At 33.8% G+C, this 17,859-nt stretch overlaps 1 protein-coding gene across 1 annotated transcript in view; it reads right to left on the bottom strand.

Annotated features, from left to right (window-relative positions):
* Window positions 1-249: 249 nt before the first annotated feature.
* Window positions 250-17,859, bottom strand: part of FAM63B (family with sequence similarity 63, member B) — a 76,597-nt gene continuing 58,987 nt past the window's right edge. The window contains exons 8-10 of the mRNA XM_010836843.1: window positions 11,660-11,833; window positions 8,362-8,580; window positions 250-6,819 (exon numbers count right to left, since the gene is read on the bottom strand). Of these exons, the coding sequence (XP_010835145.1) occupies window positions 6,691-6,819; window positions 8,362-8,580; window positions 11,660-11,833 (522 nt within the window). The 3' untranslated portion in view covers window positions 250-6,690. The remainder of the gene's footprint in view (window positions 6,820-8,361; window positions 8,581-11,659; window positions 11,834-17,859) is intronic.

Below are 17,859 nucleotides of genomic sequence, written 5' to 3'. Positions count from 1 at the left end.
GGTATTCCCCTTCCAGATTTCAAACTATACTACAAAACCATAGTAAGCAACACAGTATGGTACTGGCACAAAAAGAGACACATTGGAAAAGATTTAAAAAAAAAAAAGTTTAAAAAAAAGAGTTGGTCCAAGTATGTTAAGAGGTAACAATCCTAGGTAAATGTGAATTAATGTTAATTCCCCATTTTCCCACTTATTTTAAGTTTATAAGAAGTAGCTTAATGAGATGAATATACATAGCAGAAATACTTTTGGGTCTAAATATCAAAGTTTATTGAAATAAAATATAATCTATAATAAAAAATACTAATAGTGTTACCACTGGTTACAGATTTAAGTGTATTAACAAAAATCTAGCATTTTAATCCAAAAATGACACTATCTTTGTGGTACAATAACAAACATGAAATTAAAAGTTGAATAATACTGAATAATTCCTTCAGAAATATTTTATACTTTCTCATCTTTGTTCAATATGCCCCTTATAGGAGTATCCTCCAAAAGTGAAACTTCTGAAACTTAAGACTTAGTTTTTAAATTCAAATAGTTTTAGCATAATTAGCATATAAAACAATAATTTTCTTAAAAATTCAGTTCAACCCTAAGCTGGGGAGATGCTTTTAGGTGTTTTCATTCAAAAACTGTATTTCAATGCTCTTTTCTATCAACCTCTAGGGCTGCTATTATTCTACAAATGGAATTCAAGCTGGTCATAAAGTAAAACTGATAAATTATTTCAGAAGCAGAAAGGGCATTAAGATAGTAAAGGAAAGAAGGAGAAAAAAATAGGCACTCATACACAGTCTATGTATTTAAACTTTTTGAGAACTCTATTTCAGTTGGCCAGTCTTGGCCTGGTACAGAGATCTATCATAGCGACCTCCGGACCCAAATAGCTGGACAATAAAGTGGAAGAAGAAGAAAACCTTTTTTCTTGTTGTATTTCAAGATCACTTTCTCTGTGGTCGTTACACCATTTCACTTGCTAGGCCCCCAAATACGTGTGACATTCCAATTATTCTGCACAATTCAAAGAAAAAAGACACACGCACTAACTTTAGGAAATGACTTTCAGGGTACCTCTGAAGTTTCACAAGTGATGATTATCCCTTTTGCTGATTGTTGGGTAGCAAGCACACATCAATCTCCGATCATATTATCCTATTTGTAATGTGCAGATCTGTGAAAATAATAGTTATCATTTTATTAAGAAAATAGCATTTTAACAAAAACCACTGGAAGCTTTTCAAATTCTCATCTTTAAAAATCTGCAAAGCTCTAGGATATCCTATATACCCTGGAAAAAAATGGCTATTTCATTCAACTACCATGTAAAAAACAACAAAACAGACAAAATTGAGAAACATATAGGACAGATTAAATGCCAATCTTAGTCTTAAAACGCATTTCATTAGTTAGAACTGTTCTGCAGGGTATTTCAGTTACAATGCTCATTTGGACAGGTCTTTGATTTGAGAATTTAAATAGGTATTTCAGTTTCCTGAATTCTTATTTAAAGCTATAAGTACATTAGCGCTGAAGAAGCCAGGATCACCTTCAGAAAAATTTTGCTTTGTCTACCATCTAATCTAGGAGGTGCCTCTGCCTGTCAGGATATTGCAGTGAGGATAGATATAAAATCCTTAAAGTTAATTGTGACAAATTATTAAGTGGTTTGAAGGAATTCTTAGAATTAATATCAGACTAAGTAGAGACATTGTAACATAGTACTACAACTTTTTGATCTTTAAATCTACAGTGGTTTAAAGCTTAGGTTTTATGTTTCTGCCATGGTATTTTAACACCTTTTCTGGGACAGTCCTATGCTGTAAAAAATTTTTTATAGGTAGACAAGTCTAAATCTCACTCTTTCTCAGGTCAACAGTATAAAGCTAAGCTTGAGGGAACAGTTGAACACTTTTGCCCTGCATTATGAGTTGAATTTTTTTTTTAAGATCAGAAAAGGAAAGTTAGACATTAGAATCCATCATGTAAAATACATATATGCAAATCATAATTTACTAAACTCTAATTTCTAACAGTAGAAACAATGGGATTAAGAAAGAGACACGCATGAGCTAAAATTTAGATAAATCTTCAAAATAAATTAACAGGGTCCTGCAATTTGTCCCTTTAGACTGCATTATCTCTGTATTACAGTATATTTTATTCAAGAAGCCTTTGATTATAATTTTAGTTTTAAAGTGTCACTCCAAAAGAGTAACCACAATTTTTCATGTTTTCTCAAGAGTGTCGGACATCTGTAAAAATGACACTCAATAACTAGAGGACCTAAGAACTGAACTCTGGTTCCAGTTAGTTCTTTTACTATTTTTGGTTACTTTCTAATAGAAATTTAACTGTATATTATCAAATAACATTTTATAGTTAAAAAAAAATAAATAATCCTAAAAAGGACAGCACATAAGAGATCTAAATGAATTTCATCCAGCAAAAAAGTTTACATATATGTATCAGTAATCTGATCCCACTGTACTTTATTCCATGAAGGAACAGAATCTAAATATTTAGATATATTAAAGATACTGGAAAAAATAGATTTTCAATCCTTTTATACTCCTAAGTACTCTTGGTTTTGATTCTGTAGCCCTACAGAACACAAAAGCAACTGTAAAATTCTACATTTGTGGAAGAGGGAATTCCCTGGCATCCAGTGGTTAAGATTCAGCACTTCCACTGCAGGGGGCACGGGTGTGATCCCTGGTTTGGGAATTAAGATCCCACATACTGTGCAGTGCAGCAAAACAAAACACACACTTGGGGAGGAGATGATACCATACTTAAACACAAGACGACTCTCCACACTTTAACAGCATTCAGAAAAAGACTGGCTGTAGAAATATTGCCATTGGGGAAAAAAATCTACATATTCAAGAGCAAAAGATGTGTAATATTTATAATTATTTCAATAATACCCTGTGCTTATACTATGCCCTATATTCGAAGGTGCAAAGCACTAAAAACGAGCACTCTTTAGATACTTAAACTGAGGCACAGTAAATTTGCTGAAGGCAGGATAAAAGCCAGGTTTTCAGACAAAATGCTTCAGAATTTCACATTTCCCATTCCTTAAAATACAAATTATATGCTATCTTTAATGCCATCTTATTTTAATCAAATTTTAGTAAATTTATTATTAGGGTTTAAGTTGTATGTCCAAATATTTTGTGATAGGTAAAAGCCTTTCCATCATGTTTTACTATAACTTCATTTAATAGGAAAGTTAAATGAAATGCCATCAATTTGCTTTTTTAAAAAAAACAAATGATTTGTTTTAGGACAGCTCTAGAAATTCTTGCCTTGATTTTTGTCCAGTAGAATTTTATAAGTATCTGCTTGAAAGGCCAACATTAATATAGTTCTCTTCTTAAATATATATTTGACTTCTAGTCCTCTTTCCTCTTGAGATGTTTTGCTCAGTGAACTGAGCTGGTTATTCATTGAAAACAAAATGTTACGGTTTTGTGAAAGTATAAAATGGTTAATGTTGGATTCAATCAATCTGATAGTAAACTGCTTGTTAATTAAGCTAAGATCAAGAAGTATGGGGAAGAATTCAAAACATAATGTGGGATAAGTAGTCAAATACTAGAGACGTAAGACAGAAAATATATTCCAAAGCCTAATTCTAATACTTAAATCTATGTCTCATTCAACTACTTACTGGACACCTTGAAACATGAAGTAAGTTACTTTACCTATGCACACTGAACTAGCATTTTACAGGAAGCAGCCAAATCCCAGTTTTAACTGTCTCAAATAGCTTGGTATGTGTATGCTTACAATGATGATTCTTAAATTTGAGGAATGTTCCCAGATTCCCTTGAGAATCTATTAGAAGTCATAGATCCTTGCTTCAGAAACACACACACACACACACACACACAAAACAATTTTTAAGTGTTGATAACACTGTAAATCACAGCACTGTTGATTCAATGGGATTGGTATGAGAACATTTTCGATTCAATGGGATTGGCATGAGAAAATTGTCATACTGTTAATAAAGACTGATCACTAACATTAAGGAATAGTCTTTGAAAGTACGAGAAAGTTCAATGACCATATCCATTCATTCATCTGCCTCTTTTGCTAGCTCTAATGGTGACTGGTTGATGCAAATGTGCCTCTAATCTAGCCTATAAATGTTAAAAACAAAAATGTTTAAGTTCTAATTTCTGCTAGTCTTATACATGTAACAATTTTCAAGCATTACAAAATACTGTGAAGGAAAGACTAATACACCACTATCAAATTCCAATATACCCAAACCAACAATGAAACGTCTGAATATGTAATTTGTTGACTTGAGCAAAATAAAAACATAATTGCTCTAAATTCTTTTTTACTTTCAAGGATGCAAAACCAGATCTCTAAGAAATTTTTTTAACAGAGCATTTAATTTTCCCCCACAGTATTCAAAGTAAACATTTTATCATTATTACTCTTGGTATACCAAACTGAATTCCAGGAATGTAAGAAAGCCCAACTGGGAAATATTACATAGAAAAAGGCTGAATTAACAAACACATTATATTTCTTACTTATTTCTTATAAGTATACATTGACATTTACTTATCTGATAGCAGTACTGCTGGTTTTGAGTAAATTTTTTTTCCTTCAATGGGAATGCAGAATGGCAGTGTTGTCTTTGGAATAAATTAAGAAGACAGTAACAACTAACAGAGGAATAACTTCTACACATATGTTTTTCAAGGGCAATGAATAGTTAAGAATATAATTATGGAAAAGTATGCCTCAAATACATTTTTAAAAATTTCTCAGGATTTATTGTTTTGTTTCCTAATAAAATATAATGCACCGACACTGTGTTTCCTCCTTTAACCAACAGAGTGATATGAAGAATAAACTTGGCCTAAAACTCAACTTGTTTGAGCTAACAGAGAACTGTGTAGCACATCTTATATCTGATTACTTGAGCAATATTTGCATATTTTGGGTAACGGTCAAGAGGCTCACCAAATATTTTGTATGAAAGTTTTATAAGCCAAATAGGTTCTCTGATGACTTATCATGCTAGCATGTGAAATTTGAAGGAATAACAAATGGTATAACATAAAGAAACATGCGATACAGGCAGACACAAAAGATACAGCTTGACCCTGAATATTTCTTAGAATAACTTCATCCATAAATAAGACTTTACTTTTTATATATAGATTTATCCTACAACTGGTCTTGGATCACAGAGAATGTGAAGGACACAGCTTAAGAAATCAAGACGACGGGTTTTTTTGTAGTCTTTTGTCCCCCCAGACCACAAAAAGCATTCTCTAAGTGGATGCTCAGGTTAAATTAAGATGCTCTTGAACAGACAAATTTACTGAGGCTTAGAATGTAAATCATGTAACTACTTACAGCAGCAATAGTCTTTTCAAAAATGACTAAAACAAACTTTTAAATATAAAGCATATAAAAAGGACTATCAAGGATAGTTTTCCAAACTATAGAAATACAGGAAAATATGTGTTGCCTCATAATAAAGTTCAATAAATATTCTTTCTGAATCCTAGAAACACTATAAGATGTTATAGGTTATTTGGTTCTTATAAGTTAGAAAAATCTGATTGTTTCTACACAAATTCCTCCAAATTCTTATCTATCATCAAACAGATTTTTAATAATGCTTTTCTCCTAGACTCAGAGATTATCTCTGTCTAACATCCCTTCAGAAATGTGCTTTTTTTTGATTTAATAAGTATACTTAATTTTCTACAAAATAAACATGATTTAAATTTTAAGGTTCAAGGTAATTATAGAAAAAGGTAGACACTGAACTATCTCTTTTTGTACATCCCTATATTTACAAGGGCTAGCATCCACTGTGGTTTCCTCTTTATACTCACTTGTCACACTGAATAAATAGTAACTGTGGTCCAAGTAACCTATATTAAAGATTTTAAAACTCCTCAAAATTTTACAACACTACAAAGTTATTAAGATCTGATTTTGATGAGTATTAGTGTTACATAATTTTGCTACTGGAAAAGAAATACAAATCTTTATTTTTTTTCCTATCTATCTAAATTAAATCCAAGTTCCATTATCAGTTTCTCAAGGTATATCTAAAATGTACATACCTAAACAAAGGTAAAGCTGTTCAAGGGCTGAACTAGTCCAATATACAACTGAGGGTTATTTATTCTTATTATTTTTGTTTTTTTTTTTTCTTTTTAAATCTATATTAAACCCCTGGTTTCTCATGGATCAGATCATAATTTAACATTGTAAAAATTAATTTCAGAAACTATTGTGCTAATATTTAGATTTGAGGAAGGAATCAGACAAAATCAATTATCTCTATTCATTGTTAGAACAGAAGATGAAATAGCTTACTAACTGATATGAGTTATGAATGTCACTATGACACAAAATTTGCTGTTATTTACTTATTTGGCTACAAGTGCATTATTTTTCATGAATAACAACACAGCATTTCCAACTTGTAACATGAAACTCCAGCTCATAAAGAGTGTACTCTGTGATTTTTAAAAGTCTGATTGTAATTAAGTAACAACCTTTCCCCTGATAAACATGAACAAAATCCATTGGTAAATCAGGCACAGACGGTATTTATCGGTTTTTCTTCCTTTCCTCCTATGGTTGTTTTTGAAGACATACAGATGGCTCCAACAGAACCCACACTTGTTATAAAATGACACAACTATTTTTCTCCTTTTCCTTTTCTTTATCTTTTTCTCGTGGTTCCTTTCGTTTACGTTCACTGTTTCCAGATTGTCTGCCACTTGACGGAGAAGCTTGCACTGGCTGGCTTTGCTTTAAGGAAAATAAACAGGAAGAAATTATCACAATTTTTCTAAGATGCTTAAGCAGAGTTACCTAAAAAGAAAAACCATGAGAGTGAAAGGAATCATTAATGGAAAAATGACTGCTGCTGCTAAGTCGCTTCAGTCATGTCCAACTCTGTGCAACCCCATAGACGGCAGCCCACCAGGCTCCCCTGTCCCTGGGATTCTCCACACAAGAATACTGGAGTGGGTTGCCATTTCCTCCTCCAATGTATGAAAGTGAAAAGTGAAAGTGAGGTCGCTCAGTTGTGTCCGACTCTTAGCGACCCTATGGACTACAGCCCACCAGGCTCCTCCGTCCATGGGATTTTCCAGGCAAGAGTACTGGAGTGGGGTGCCATTGCCTTCTCCAGGAAAAAAGGCTACTGGTATATAAATTTTTAATGTTATATGGTACCTGCATAATTGCCTCTATCATTCAGAATAGATATAATTAATGTATCCATTATTGTAAGTAAATAATAAATAACATGTAGCATTATACTGCCTGAAGACTCAAATTGAAGACAATTTATGTTAAAGTTTGGGAAAGTTAAAGAAAGTGACACCTTTTAGGCAAACTATAGTAGTTATCCAAGATTTTATTACACATACTATAACAAACAGATTTTAAAAGGAGGGAAAAAGAACCTGAGGACTCGGTGTGAAATGTGTATTCTGTGAAATGAGAGAACTTCAGTGAAAAGCTAACCATAACATGGTAGGTTTCAACTTTTAAGCTTGGAGTTATCAATATTTGAGCTAGAAATAGAAATGTTATACCTATGTTAATAGAGACCTCTATATTTAAAGTTTCATCATAACTTAAAAGACATCATGCTTCCTAGTACACCTAAATCAAAGGAACAGTTATAACATGGTACTGTTAAACATAAAAGAAGGAGAATATTTTTCTCATTTAATGAGATTTAACTAATAGAAACACCCTAGTCACATTTCCAGTGCTTACAACATTTAACTGGGAAAAGGGAAAAGTGGGAAGGTGCTAATAACCTTTGTTGAATACTCAGCACATGTTAGACACTGGATTAAGTGCTAACATTATTTGCTGTTAACCACAAACCTAAGAGTTAAGTATTATCTTCTACTTTAATAGGGAAAACGAGGCTAAGAGAGGTAGAGGACTTTGTCCATGGTGTACCTAGTAAGGGGAGACAGAAGCAGAAAATGCAAATCCACATTTATCTGGCTCCAAAGTCCACATTCTTTCCAGCAGTACCTCATACTGCCTTCTAATTGATAGGAAAGATTTGTTCAAATTGGTTTATATTGTATGAAGCTATTAAGAATTTAATTTAGAAAATCTTGCCATCAAAACCTCAGAAAAAAATAAATTTAACTAAATTAGAAATATATTAAGATAATCACAAACTTAGGACTGTGTCATAAAACCCATGGATGCTAAAATGCTAACAGAGTCAATACCTAACTTAAAAGTTTTAATCTCAGCACACATTTCTTTATTGCTAAAATGATCCGTATATTTAAGAGTCAGAACACTAGTCTTTACCGGGGCCTGTGTAGAAGCAGAAGCAGAAGCAGAAGCAGAAGCAGAAGCAGCAGCTGCTGCAGCTTGTTCCTGTTCCTGGTAATATTGAGAAGCTCGTCGATCCTCTTCTTCTTGGAGTTTCTTTGCTAGTTCCAAATCACTGATTCCTTCAGGTATTTGTTCCCAATTGATCTCTTGGCTCTGCTGTTCTTGTTGTAAAGATAAAGCCATAAGATAGTCCTAAGAAATTAAATGACAACCATCTTTAGCTGTGAGATTTTACCCAAGAACTAATGTGTATAAATACAGAGATTATATCTACAAATCTATGAAAATGGATTTTTAAAAACATACTAGATGTTAAATATAAAAATAAAAGTTTACTATTTCTGTTTGAGAAATAGTGTAATTTCAGCAATACTGCCATTGTTACCAATATTTTAAAAATTCATTCAAAATTCTCTCTAGCAGCAGTATATAAGGCATTCAAGAAAGTTTATAAAAGAGAGAAGCACATGTCTATAGAAAATTGATACAAAATAAAAAAGCATAAATAGGAAAGTTAAGATTACCATATCATCATCACAGAGTCAACTACTGTTAACAATTAATATATAATTCATCTTGGTTTTCTCTATATTCACATACGGATTCAAACACATCTTCCAATTCCTGAAACTATCATAATCTGTTTTCTTTTCTATTTAATGTCATAAGAGTCTTCTGTTTTAAAAAAATCATAAACACAGACCCAAATTATTAAATAGTCTTCCAAAGACAATTTTTAAAGCCAACGTAGCTATCCATCAAACAATCATATTCAATTACTTAATCATGCTCTTCCTCCTCCTATACACATACTCAGATTATTTCCTATGAGATAAAGTGATGCATCTTTGGTCAAAAGTTATCAGATCAGATCAGTCGCTGAGTCGTGTCCGACTCTTTGCAACCCCATGAATCGCAGCACGCCAGGCCTCCCCGTCCATCACCAACTCCCAGAGTTCACTGAGACTCACGTCCATCGAGTCAGTGATGCCATCCAGCCATCTCATCCTCTGTCGTCCCCTTCTCCTCTTGCCCCCAATCCCTCCCAGCATCAGAGTCTTTTCCAATGAGTCAACTCTTCGCATGAGGGGGCCAAAGTACTGGAGTTTCAGCTTTAGCATCATTCCTTGCAAAGAAATCCCAGGGCTGATCTCCTTCAGAATGGACTGGTTGGATCTCCTTGCAGTCCAAGGGACTCCCAAGAGTCTTCTCCAACACCACAGTTCAAAAGCATCAATTCTTCGGCGCTCAGCCTTCTTCACAGTCCAACTCTCACATCCATACATGACCACAGGAAAAACATAGCCTTGACTAAACAAACCTTTGTTGGCAAAGTAATGTCTCTGCTTTTGAATATGCTATCTAGGTTGGTCATAACTTTCCTTCCAAGGAGTAAGCGTCTTTTAATTTCAAAAGTTATCCACTTTTATTACAAATTAGTGCTGAATGAAACTTGACTATTCTGTGCACCTCCCCCAGCACACTCTCAAGGTAAGAGAATTATAAATAATCACAGAAGGTATGTAAAAGGTTGTTGCCTGTGAACACCTTATACTATCGATCATCTTAGAGGCATCAAGAAATTGTCCTTCAAATTTTTCTCCTCGATTCTTCAAACTCCACTCTTTGCCAAGTCTTTGATACTTTAAAAATTATTCACTTATTTGGCTGCACTGGGTCCTAGTTGTGGCAAGGGAGATCTTTAGTTGACGCACATGGGATCTTTGATCTGACATGCAGGATCATTTTTCAGTTGTGGCATGTGAACTCTTAGTAGCAGCATGTGTGATCTAGTCCCCTAAGCAGGGATTGAACCTGGGCCCCCTGCCTTGGGACCGTGAAATCTTAGCCACTGGACCATCAGCAAAGACTCCCTTCTTTGTTACTTTGCAAACAATATCATACGTATATTCTCAAGATCTTATGACTAGATTACTGTGGCAATCTACTGCTTTACTACAATCCTTCTGTGCCAATATTTTTTATATACAGTGGTTTAAAAATCTTGTATATTTCTCTTAAATGCCCCTGTATACCTTCTGGAGGAAAATGAGTATGGATTACTATGGCTGTCAAAGCAAAGTTGAGAGTCCTAGAAAGATCAGCATTTGTTTGAATCAAGTATTCTTTTGTCCATTCACAGCTTGCTATTCAAACTGCCATTACAGAACTTATATATTAGTTGGTAAAACACCTGCCTCCCCAACTGACTGCCAAATCTCTGAGAACAGGACAGAATGATTTATCTTTGTGTCCCCAGGACCTAGTTACAGTGTTCAATACAACTGCTCAGTGAATACTGGCTAAATGAACACAGTCTCTATGCACTTAAATTGTTATCAGCAAAACATGTGCCAACTGTTTAACATAATCATATTTCCGCCTAAGTTAAAGAAAATGTCACATCACTCTTAGACTTCTAGTAATAAACACAATTGTGGCTCTAAGCCTACCCACCAACAAGCAAAAATTTCACCTATCTCAGTTCTAAATAAGAATTCTACCAGCAGTGCAGCTCCCGCTGTAAAAGTATCTGTCCTCCTTACCTTGGATTCTAAGGCTTAGAACAGCCCCTACTCTTTACCCAGCGCATGCAATCTTGAAGACTCCCTCTGTTCTTTTTTCTGACTAACCAAAATAGATCTCAAATATGTACTCATCTCTTCATCTCTACCACTAAAGCTAAGCAAATTGCTACTTTGCTTATACCAGTGTCCTTCCTATGCATTTGCCACATAGCAGGTTTTTAAAAAGGTAAAGCAGTACTTCCTTCGGCAGCATATATACTAAAATTGGAATGACACAGAGAAGAATAACATGGCCCCTATGCAAGGATGACATATAAATTTGTGAAGCATTCCATATTTTTTACAGAAGTAGAAATCTACTGTTGTACATATGAAACATATAATGTTATAAACTAATGTTACCTCACTTTAAAAAAAGATAAAGTAAAAAAAAATAATAAAAAAAGATAAAGTAGATCATTGTCACTTCCATGTTTAATATCTGGCATATCTTCCCTCCTACAATTAGAATAATATTCAAACTCTTTACCATGACCTTCACAGTTAAATATAATCAGACCTTCTGAACCAAAGTGTACAATTAATGTAGAATAATCATTTCCCTATTTAGGAAGTAATAGAATTTCACAAGTATTGATATATTAATTAACAACTCTTTAGTTCAAAATTCTGAATAACTAAATTCATATTTGAAAGGAATGAGCATTTATCAATAAAACTATATGAAGATAAAACATATTTACCTGATCTATCTGATCTTGTTGTCCTCTGTATACAGTTTCAGGATCTGAAGGAGGCCGCAGATGAAATTCTGAGTCACAGAAATTTCCATCACCATCAACATTGTGTAGGCTTTCCCAAACAACTTTTTCTTCAGTGAGAAATCCTTGGTCTGTTACCAACAAATATAGTAGACCCTTAATAAGAAATAAGAAAAAGGACTGTTGATTAAAACTAGTTTAAAAAATTTATAATTTAAAAGAAATTCTATAATCTGTTTAAAATATAATTATTCCTACTAATTTCCTGTTATGTCATCCTACTGTATGACATAATAAATAGTAGACCAAGTAGATAACTTTCTCACTGAGTTATATCCACTTGACTTTGAATATAGTTTGTAATTGCTACACCATAGTATAATGAGAATTAGGAGCTCTTGGCGTCTCAACTAATTCATAACTTATAAACAGCCCCTTGGCGTTTTTTAATCTCCTTTCACAAAATACAAAAATACTAGACAATAAGTCCATAAAAAATACATCAAATAACAAGACATAGTACAAAAAATTATATAATATTGCGTATTTCTTAAAAAAAATTAAGCCTATATCACTAATCCAATCCATATCAATTTGCTGCTCTTAATTTATACACCAATGGTATTTTGTACTTTTCTTATTGTAGCACCGAATCATGCTATGCAATGATTATGTTTTCCTCCTTGTTCTCCAGACTATATAGTCTATCTCTTGGCCTACTGTAGGCTGTATCATAAAGCTGGAGTCTAATATTTATTGAATCAATGTATTCATAATGTATTTATAGTCATTATAATAGAATTTAGCATTGATCTCTAACTGTTCATATGCATCAGTTCTAATTCCAATCATATGTAAAGGGTCCCTAGTATAATGCTTGTAAGCAATTTTTTCTTCAGATTTGCCAAGGACAAGACTTTCAATTACTTAGAATTCCCACTGGTTAATATAGTGTTTATAATTGCACAAGAATCATACTTTTCAAGTTTTCACTTATACACAATCTTAATAATTAATAAGAAATTCCTTTAAAGACTTGTGGTACAAGTAGCAAAATTACTGAATAAATTCTGAAGCTTTAAAAAAAAACTAAATAGTTACTCTTGAACATTTACTATGTGTCCAGCACTGTGAGACACAGCTCTTCCTAGAGTACAGTCTTTCCTATTGTCTAGTAGCAGTTACATTCAAGAATCAGCTGTAGACATTGATTAATTTATAAGGTCACTGAAATGTCTACAGCAACATGAAAAGTATTTATAAAGAAAAGCATTTTGGTATAAAGTTTAAAGATACTATTTTAAGCAAAAATTAAGTCCAGGATCATTTTTTTAAAAATCAGGTATGTTCCAATTTATCAAATACTGAGCGCCTGCTATATACTCAGCACTATGCTAAGTGATTGAGGATTCATATCATGGATAGTAATGATCCCACCTTACTCTGGTATTAGCTTCTCCTTTTCTGTGATTCCACAGAATTCTGGACTTAACACTATTACAGCACTTCATACACTGAATTATCATTGTCTGTTTACTTACTTATCTCTACTAATACATTTCAAGCTTGACCTAACATATTTTTAATACCCAGTTGGGGTCTACCTTGTTCTAGGAAAATTTAAGAGCAAAAACTTAATTTTCCACGGAACAAGTCTGACCTTTTGTTTAATACTTATCACAATGCATTTCAACATATTATACAATATATAAGTTTTACAATTTATTCTATGTAGGTTGTATATTATTAGATTGGCTGTTTGTTGGGAAGGAACTATAATCTTATCAATAATTTTTCTCCAAATGACTCTTTAGGAAAGGTAAATTCTAGGAGGGTTTTTATGAAAGCTATTACTATCCATAGCACATGAATATTTAAAAGTTTTAATTAAAAGGGTAGTCATTTCTTGCATATCTAACCTATCTTCTTATGGACACCAGCCTCAATTTCTTCCTCTTTTAGATGTTGACATTTATCAAAAAAGTCTATAATTGGTCCACTGACAATAATGCTGGTTATTACTTAACAGTTCCTTGACATAACTGCAGTGTAAAATAGCAAAGCATGTATCCATGCTGTACTGAATACTTTAGGTTCATTTGTTCCTGACAGTCTACAATTAGATCACCACTAAGAATATTTCTTGGGAATTCCCTGGCCGTCCAGTGGTTAGGAAGCAATGTTTCACTATTGTGGCCTGAGTTCAATCCCTGGTTTGGGAACTAAGATCCTGCAAACCATGTGCTGTGGCTAAAAAGGAAAAAAAAATTTCTTGCTTTTGTATTCCAGCACTGCTGTTATATTGTCTAGCCAAAGTTTGCTTCCCTAACCTTAAATCTTTTTCCTAATCTCATTCACCAGTCTCTAAAATATTAAATTCATCAAAAAATACAGAATACATATATTATTAAATTCATAGATTAATATATAAAATGTACATTTTATTATGTGAAAATATATTATTTTTTTTAATGGGCAATTTTAACTATTAAAGACTCAACAAAAATCTATTCTATGTAAAATACTCTAATAATTTCATACAGAGTATATATTATTTGTATTAACAATATACATAAAGCCATCACATTTTGTAAATTGGCAAAACAGAAGAAAATCTAATAATACTGTAATACAAAAGTTAAGTAATTCCAGCCTTTAAAGTACAGAGGAAAGCACTGCTAGTCCTGGTTAACTAGGTTGGATTTGAATTACTTAAAGCCTGGTCTCTCAGATGTAAAGTGGGAATAATAATATCCACTCCTCATAGGGGAGTTGTGAAAATTAAATGAGATAATGATATGGGTACCAGAAAACATAAAAATCTTTTCTACAAATCACAGTAAAAATAAGCCCCATTAATGGAATAATACACTTACAGATACTTTTGACTGACTACCAATTTATTATGGACTGGTAGTTTATTAATATTATAGGTCCCTAGTTATAGATACCATTTATCTACACAGTGTTGAGAAAACATTCTATCCAGATATTAAATTTATTTTTTGTTGAAAGTATATCTAGAATTCCATGGAGTGAACTGTGTTTCTACTCTAGGTGTTCTAAAGAGTTTACAGAAGCAGGAAGATACAAAATAAAGTGATCATTAAATACAAATGCAAATGGCCCTAAAAATCTCAGGGTCCTTCAAAAGTGAAATGTTAGAAACCTTCCTTTTCCTATTCAGTAAATGATCTTGCCTTCCACGTTATAGAAAATAGAAGTAACTTTGAAACAGTAACTTTCTCTATTTCCTGCCATCAAATCTATAAACCTACCTATAGCCATTGTTGTTATTTGTTGTTCAGTCGCTCAGTCGTATCTGACTCTTTGCAAACCCATGAACTACAGCACCATAGACTTCCCTGTCCTTCACTATCTCCCAGAGTTCACTCAAACTCAAGTGCATTAAGTTGGTGATGCCATCCAGCCATCTCATCCTCTGTCGCCCCCTTCTCTTCCTGCCTTCAATTTTTCCCAGCTTCAGGGTCTTTTCCAATGCATCAGCTCTTCGCATTCAGGTGGCCAAATATTGGAGCTTCAACTTCAGCATCAGTGCTTCCAATGAATATTCAGGGTTGATTTCCTTTAGGATTGACTGATTTGATCTTGTAGTCTAAGGGACTCTCAAAAGTCTTCTCCAGCACCATAGGATCAATTCTTCAGTGTGCAGCCTTCTTTACAGTTCAACTCTCACATGTATATGTGACTACTTTGACTATATGGACCTTTGTAGGCAAAGCGATGTCACTGCTTTTCTTCCAAGGAGCAAGTCTTTTAATTTCATGGCTGCAGTCACCATCCACAGTGAATCTGGAGCCCAGGAAAATAAAATGTCACTGTTTCCATTGTTTCCCCATCTACTTGCCATGAAGTGATGGGACTGGATGCCATGATCTTAAGTTTTCTGAATGTTGAGTTTTAACCCAGCTTTTTCACTCTCATCTTTCACCCTCATCAAGAGGCTTTTTAGCTCTTCGCTTTCTGTCACTAGGGTGGTAACACCTGCATATCTGATGTTGTTGATATTTCTTCCAGCAATCTTGATTCCAGCTTATGAGTCAACCAGCCTGACATTTTGCATGATGTACTTTGTATATAAGTTAAATAAGCAGGGTGACAATATACAACCTTGACATACTTCTTTCCCAGTTTTGGACAGTTGTTCCATGTAAGGTTCTAACTGTTGCTTTCTGTCCTGCATACAGGTTCTCAGGAGACAGGTAAGGTGGTCTGGTATTCCCACCTCTTTAAGAATTTTTCATTTTTTTGTGTGATCCACACAGTCAAAGGCTTTAGTATAGTCAATGAAGCAGAAGTAGATGTATTTTTGGAATTCCTTTGCTTTCTCTATGATCCAATGAATGCTGGCACTTTGATCCCTCAAAGAATGTCCAAACTACCATACAACTGCACTCATGTCATATGCTAGCAAGGCAATGCTCAAAATCCTTCAAGCCAGGCTTTAGCAGTATATGAACCGAGAACTTCCAAATATACAAGCTGGATTTAGAAAAGGCAGAGGAACCTATAGTCATACTCATAGTCTATTCTTTCCCTTCTTTATGATGAAGAGGTCTCTTTTTAAATCAGAAGTCAATCCCTTTCACCTATGAAAATGTCTATCCTTTCTCATCTTCCTTATCTATTTATCTGTTGATGTACACTTACGCTGCTTCATGTCTTGGCTATTATAAATAGTGCTCCTTTGAACACAGGGGTGCATGTACCTTTTTCAACTAGGGTTTTCGTCTTTTCTGGATACACACCCAGGAGTGGAATTGTTGGATCATATGGTAATTCTATTCTTAGTTTTTTGAGGGATCTTCATACTGTTTTCCATAGTAGCTACACCAATTTACTTTCCCACCCACAGTTTACCCTTTTCTCCACACCCTCTCTAGCATTTATTATTTGTAAACTTTTTGATGATGGCCATTCTGACCAGTGTGAGTAATATCTCATTGTGGTTTTCATTTGCACTTCCCTAATAATTAGCAGTTTTGAGCATCTTTTCATATGCCTGTTGGCCATGTCTTTGTGGAGAAATGTCTATTTAGGTCTTCTGCTAATTTTTGATTGGGCTATTTTTTTTTAATTGAGTTGTATGAGTTCTCTGTATATTTTGGAAATTAACCCCTTATATGACACAACATCTGCAAATGTTTTCTCGCATTCAGTGGGTTGCCTTTTAGTTGTTGACTTCCTACACTGTGCAAAAGCTTTTAAATTTGATTAGGTTCCATTTGTTTATCTTTGCTTTTATTTCTTTTGTCTTGGGAGACTGATCTAAGAAAACACTGCTGTGATATATCAAAGAATGTTTTGCCTGTGTGTTCTTCCAGGTAATGGCCTCGTAGAATGAATTTGGTAATGTTCCCTCCTCTTCAGTCTTCTGGAATAGTTTGAGAAAGATTAAGTTCTTTGTATGTTTGGTGGAATTCTTCAGTAAAACTATCTAGTCTGGGCTTCTGGGGAGTTTTTTGGTGTTGTCATTGTTTAAAAAAAAATTTTTTTTTTTAACAGATTCTGTTTTACTTCTAGTGATCAGTCTGTTCAAAATATGTTTCTTCTTACTCAGTTTTAGCAAGCAGTAGGTTTATAAAAACTTGTCCATTTTTTCAAGGTTGTCCCAATTTGGTGGCGACATGTCTAACATTTAAGTCTTTAAGTCATTTTGAGTTTATTTTTGTATATGGTATGAGGGAATGTTCTAACTTCATTGATTTACATGCCATCTGTCCGACCTTCCCAACACTGCTTCCTAAAAAAACTGCCTTTTCTCCATTGTCTATTCTTTTTTCCTTTGTTGAAGATTAATTGGCCATAGGTGTGTGAGTTTATTCGTGGGTTCTTTATCTTGTCCATATCTGGATCCATATATCTGTTTTTGTGCCATAGGTGTGTGAGTTTATTCGTGGGTTCTTTATCTTGTCCATATCTGGATCCATATATCTGTTTTTGTGCCATAGGTGTGTGAGTTTATTCGTGGGTTCTTTATCTTGTCCATATCTGGATCCATATATCTGTTTTTGTGCCATAGGTGTGTGAGTTTATTCGTGGGTTCTTTATCTTGTCCATATCTGGATCCATATATCTGTTTTTGTGCCATAGGTGTGTGAGTTTATTCGTGGGTTCTTTATCTTGTCCATATCTGGATCCATATATCTGTTTTTGTGCCA

This window comes from Bison bison, unplaced genomic scaffold (genome assembly GCF_000754665.1).
Source record: "Bison bison bison isolate TAMUID 2011002044 unplaced genomic scaffold, Bison_UMD1.0 scf7180017864066, whole genome shotgun sequence".
Classification (NCBI taxonomy): Eukaryota; Metazoa; Chordata; class Mammalia; order Artiodactyla; family Bovidae; genus Bison; species Bison bison.
The sequence above is the reverse complement of the archived record's forward strand: the minus strand, read 5'-3'. Positions and strand labels throughout refer to the sequence as shown.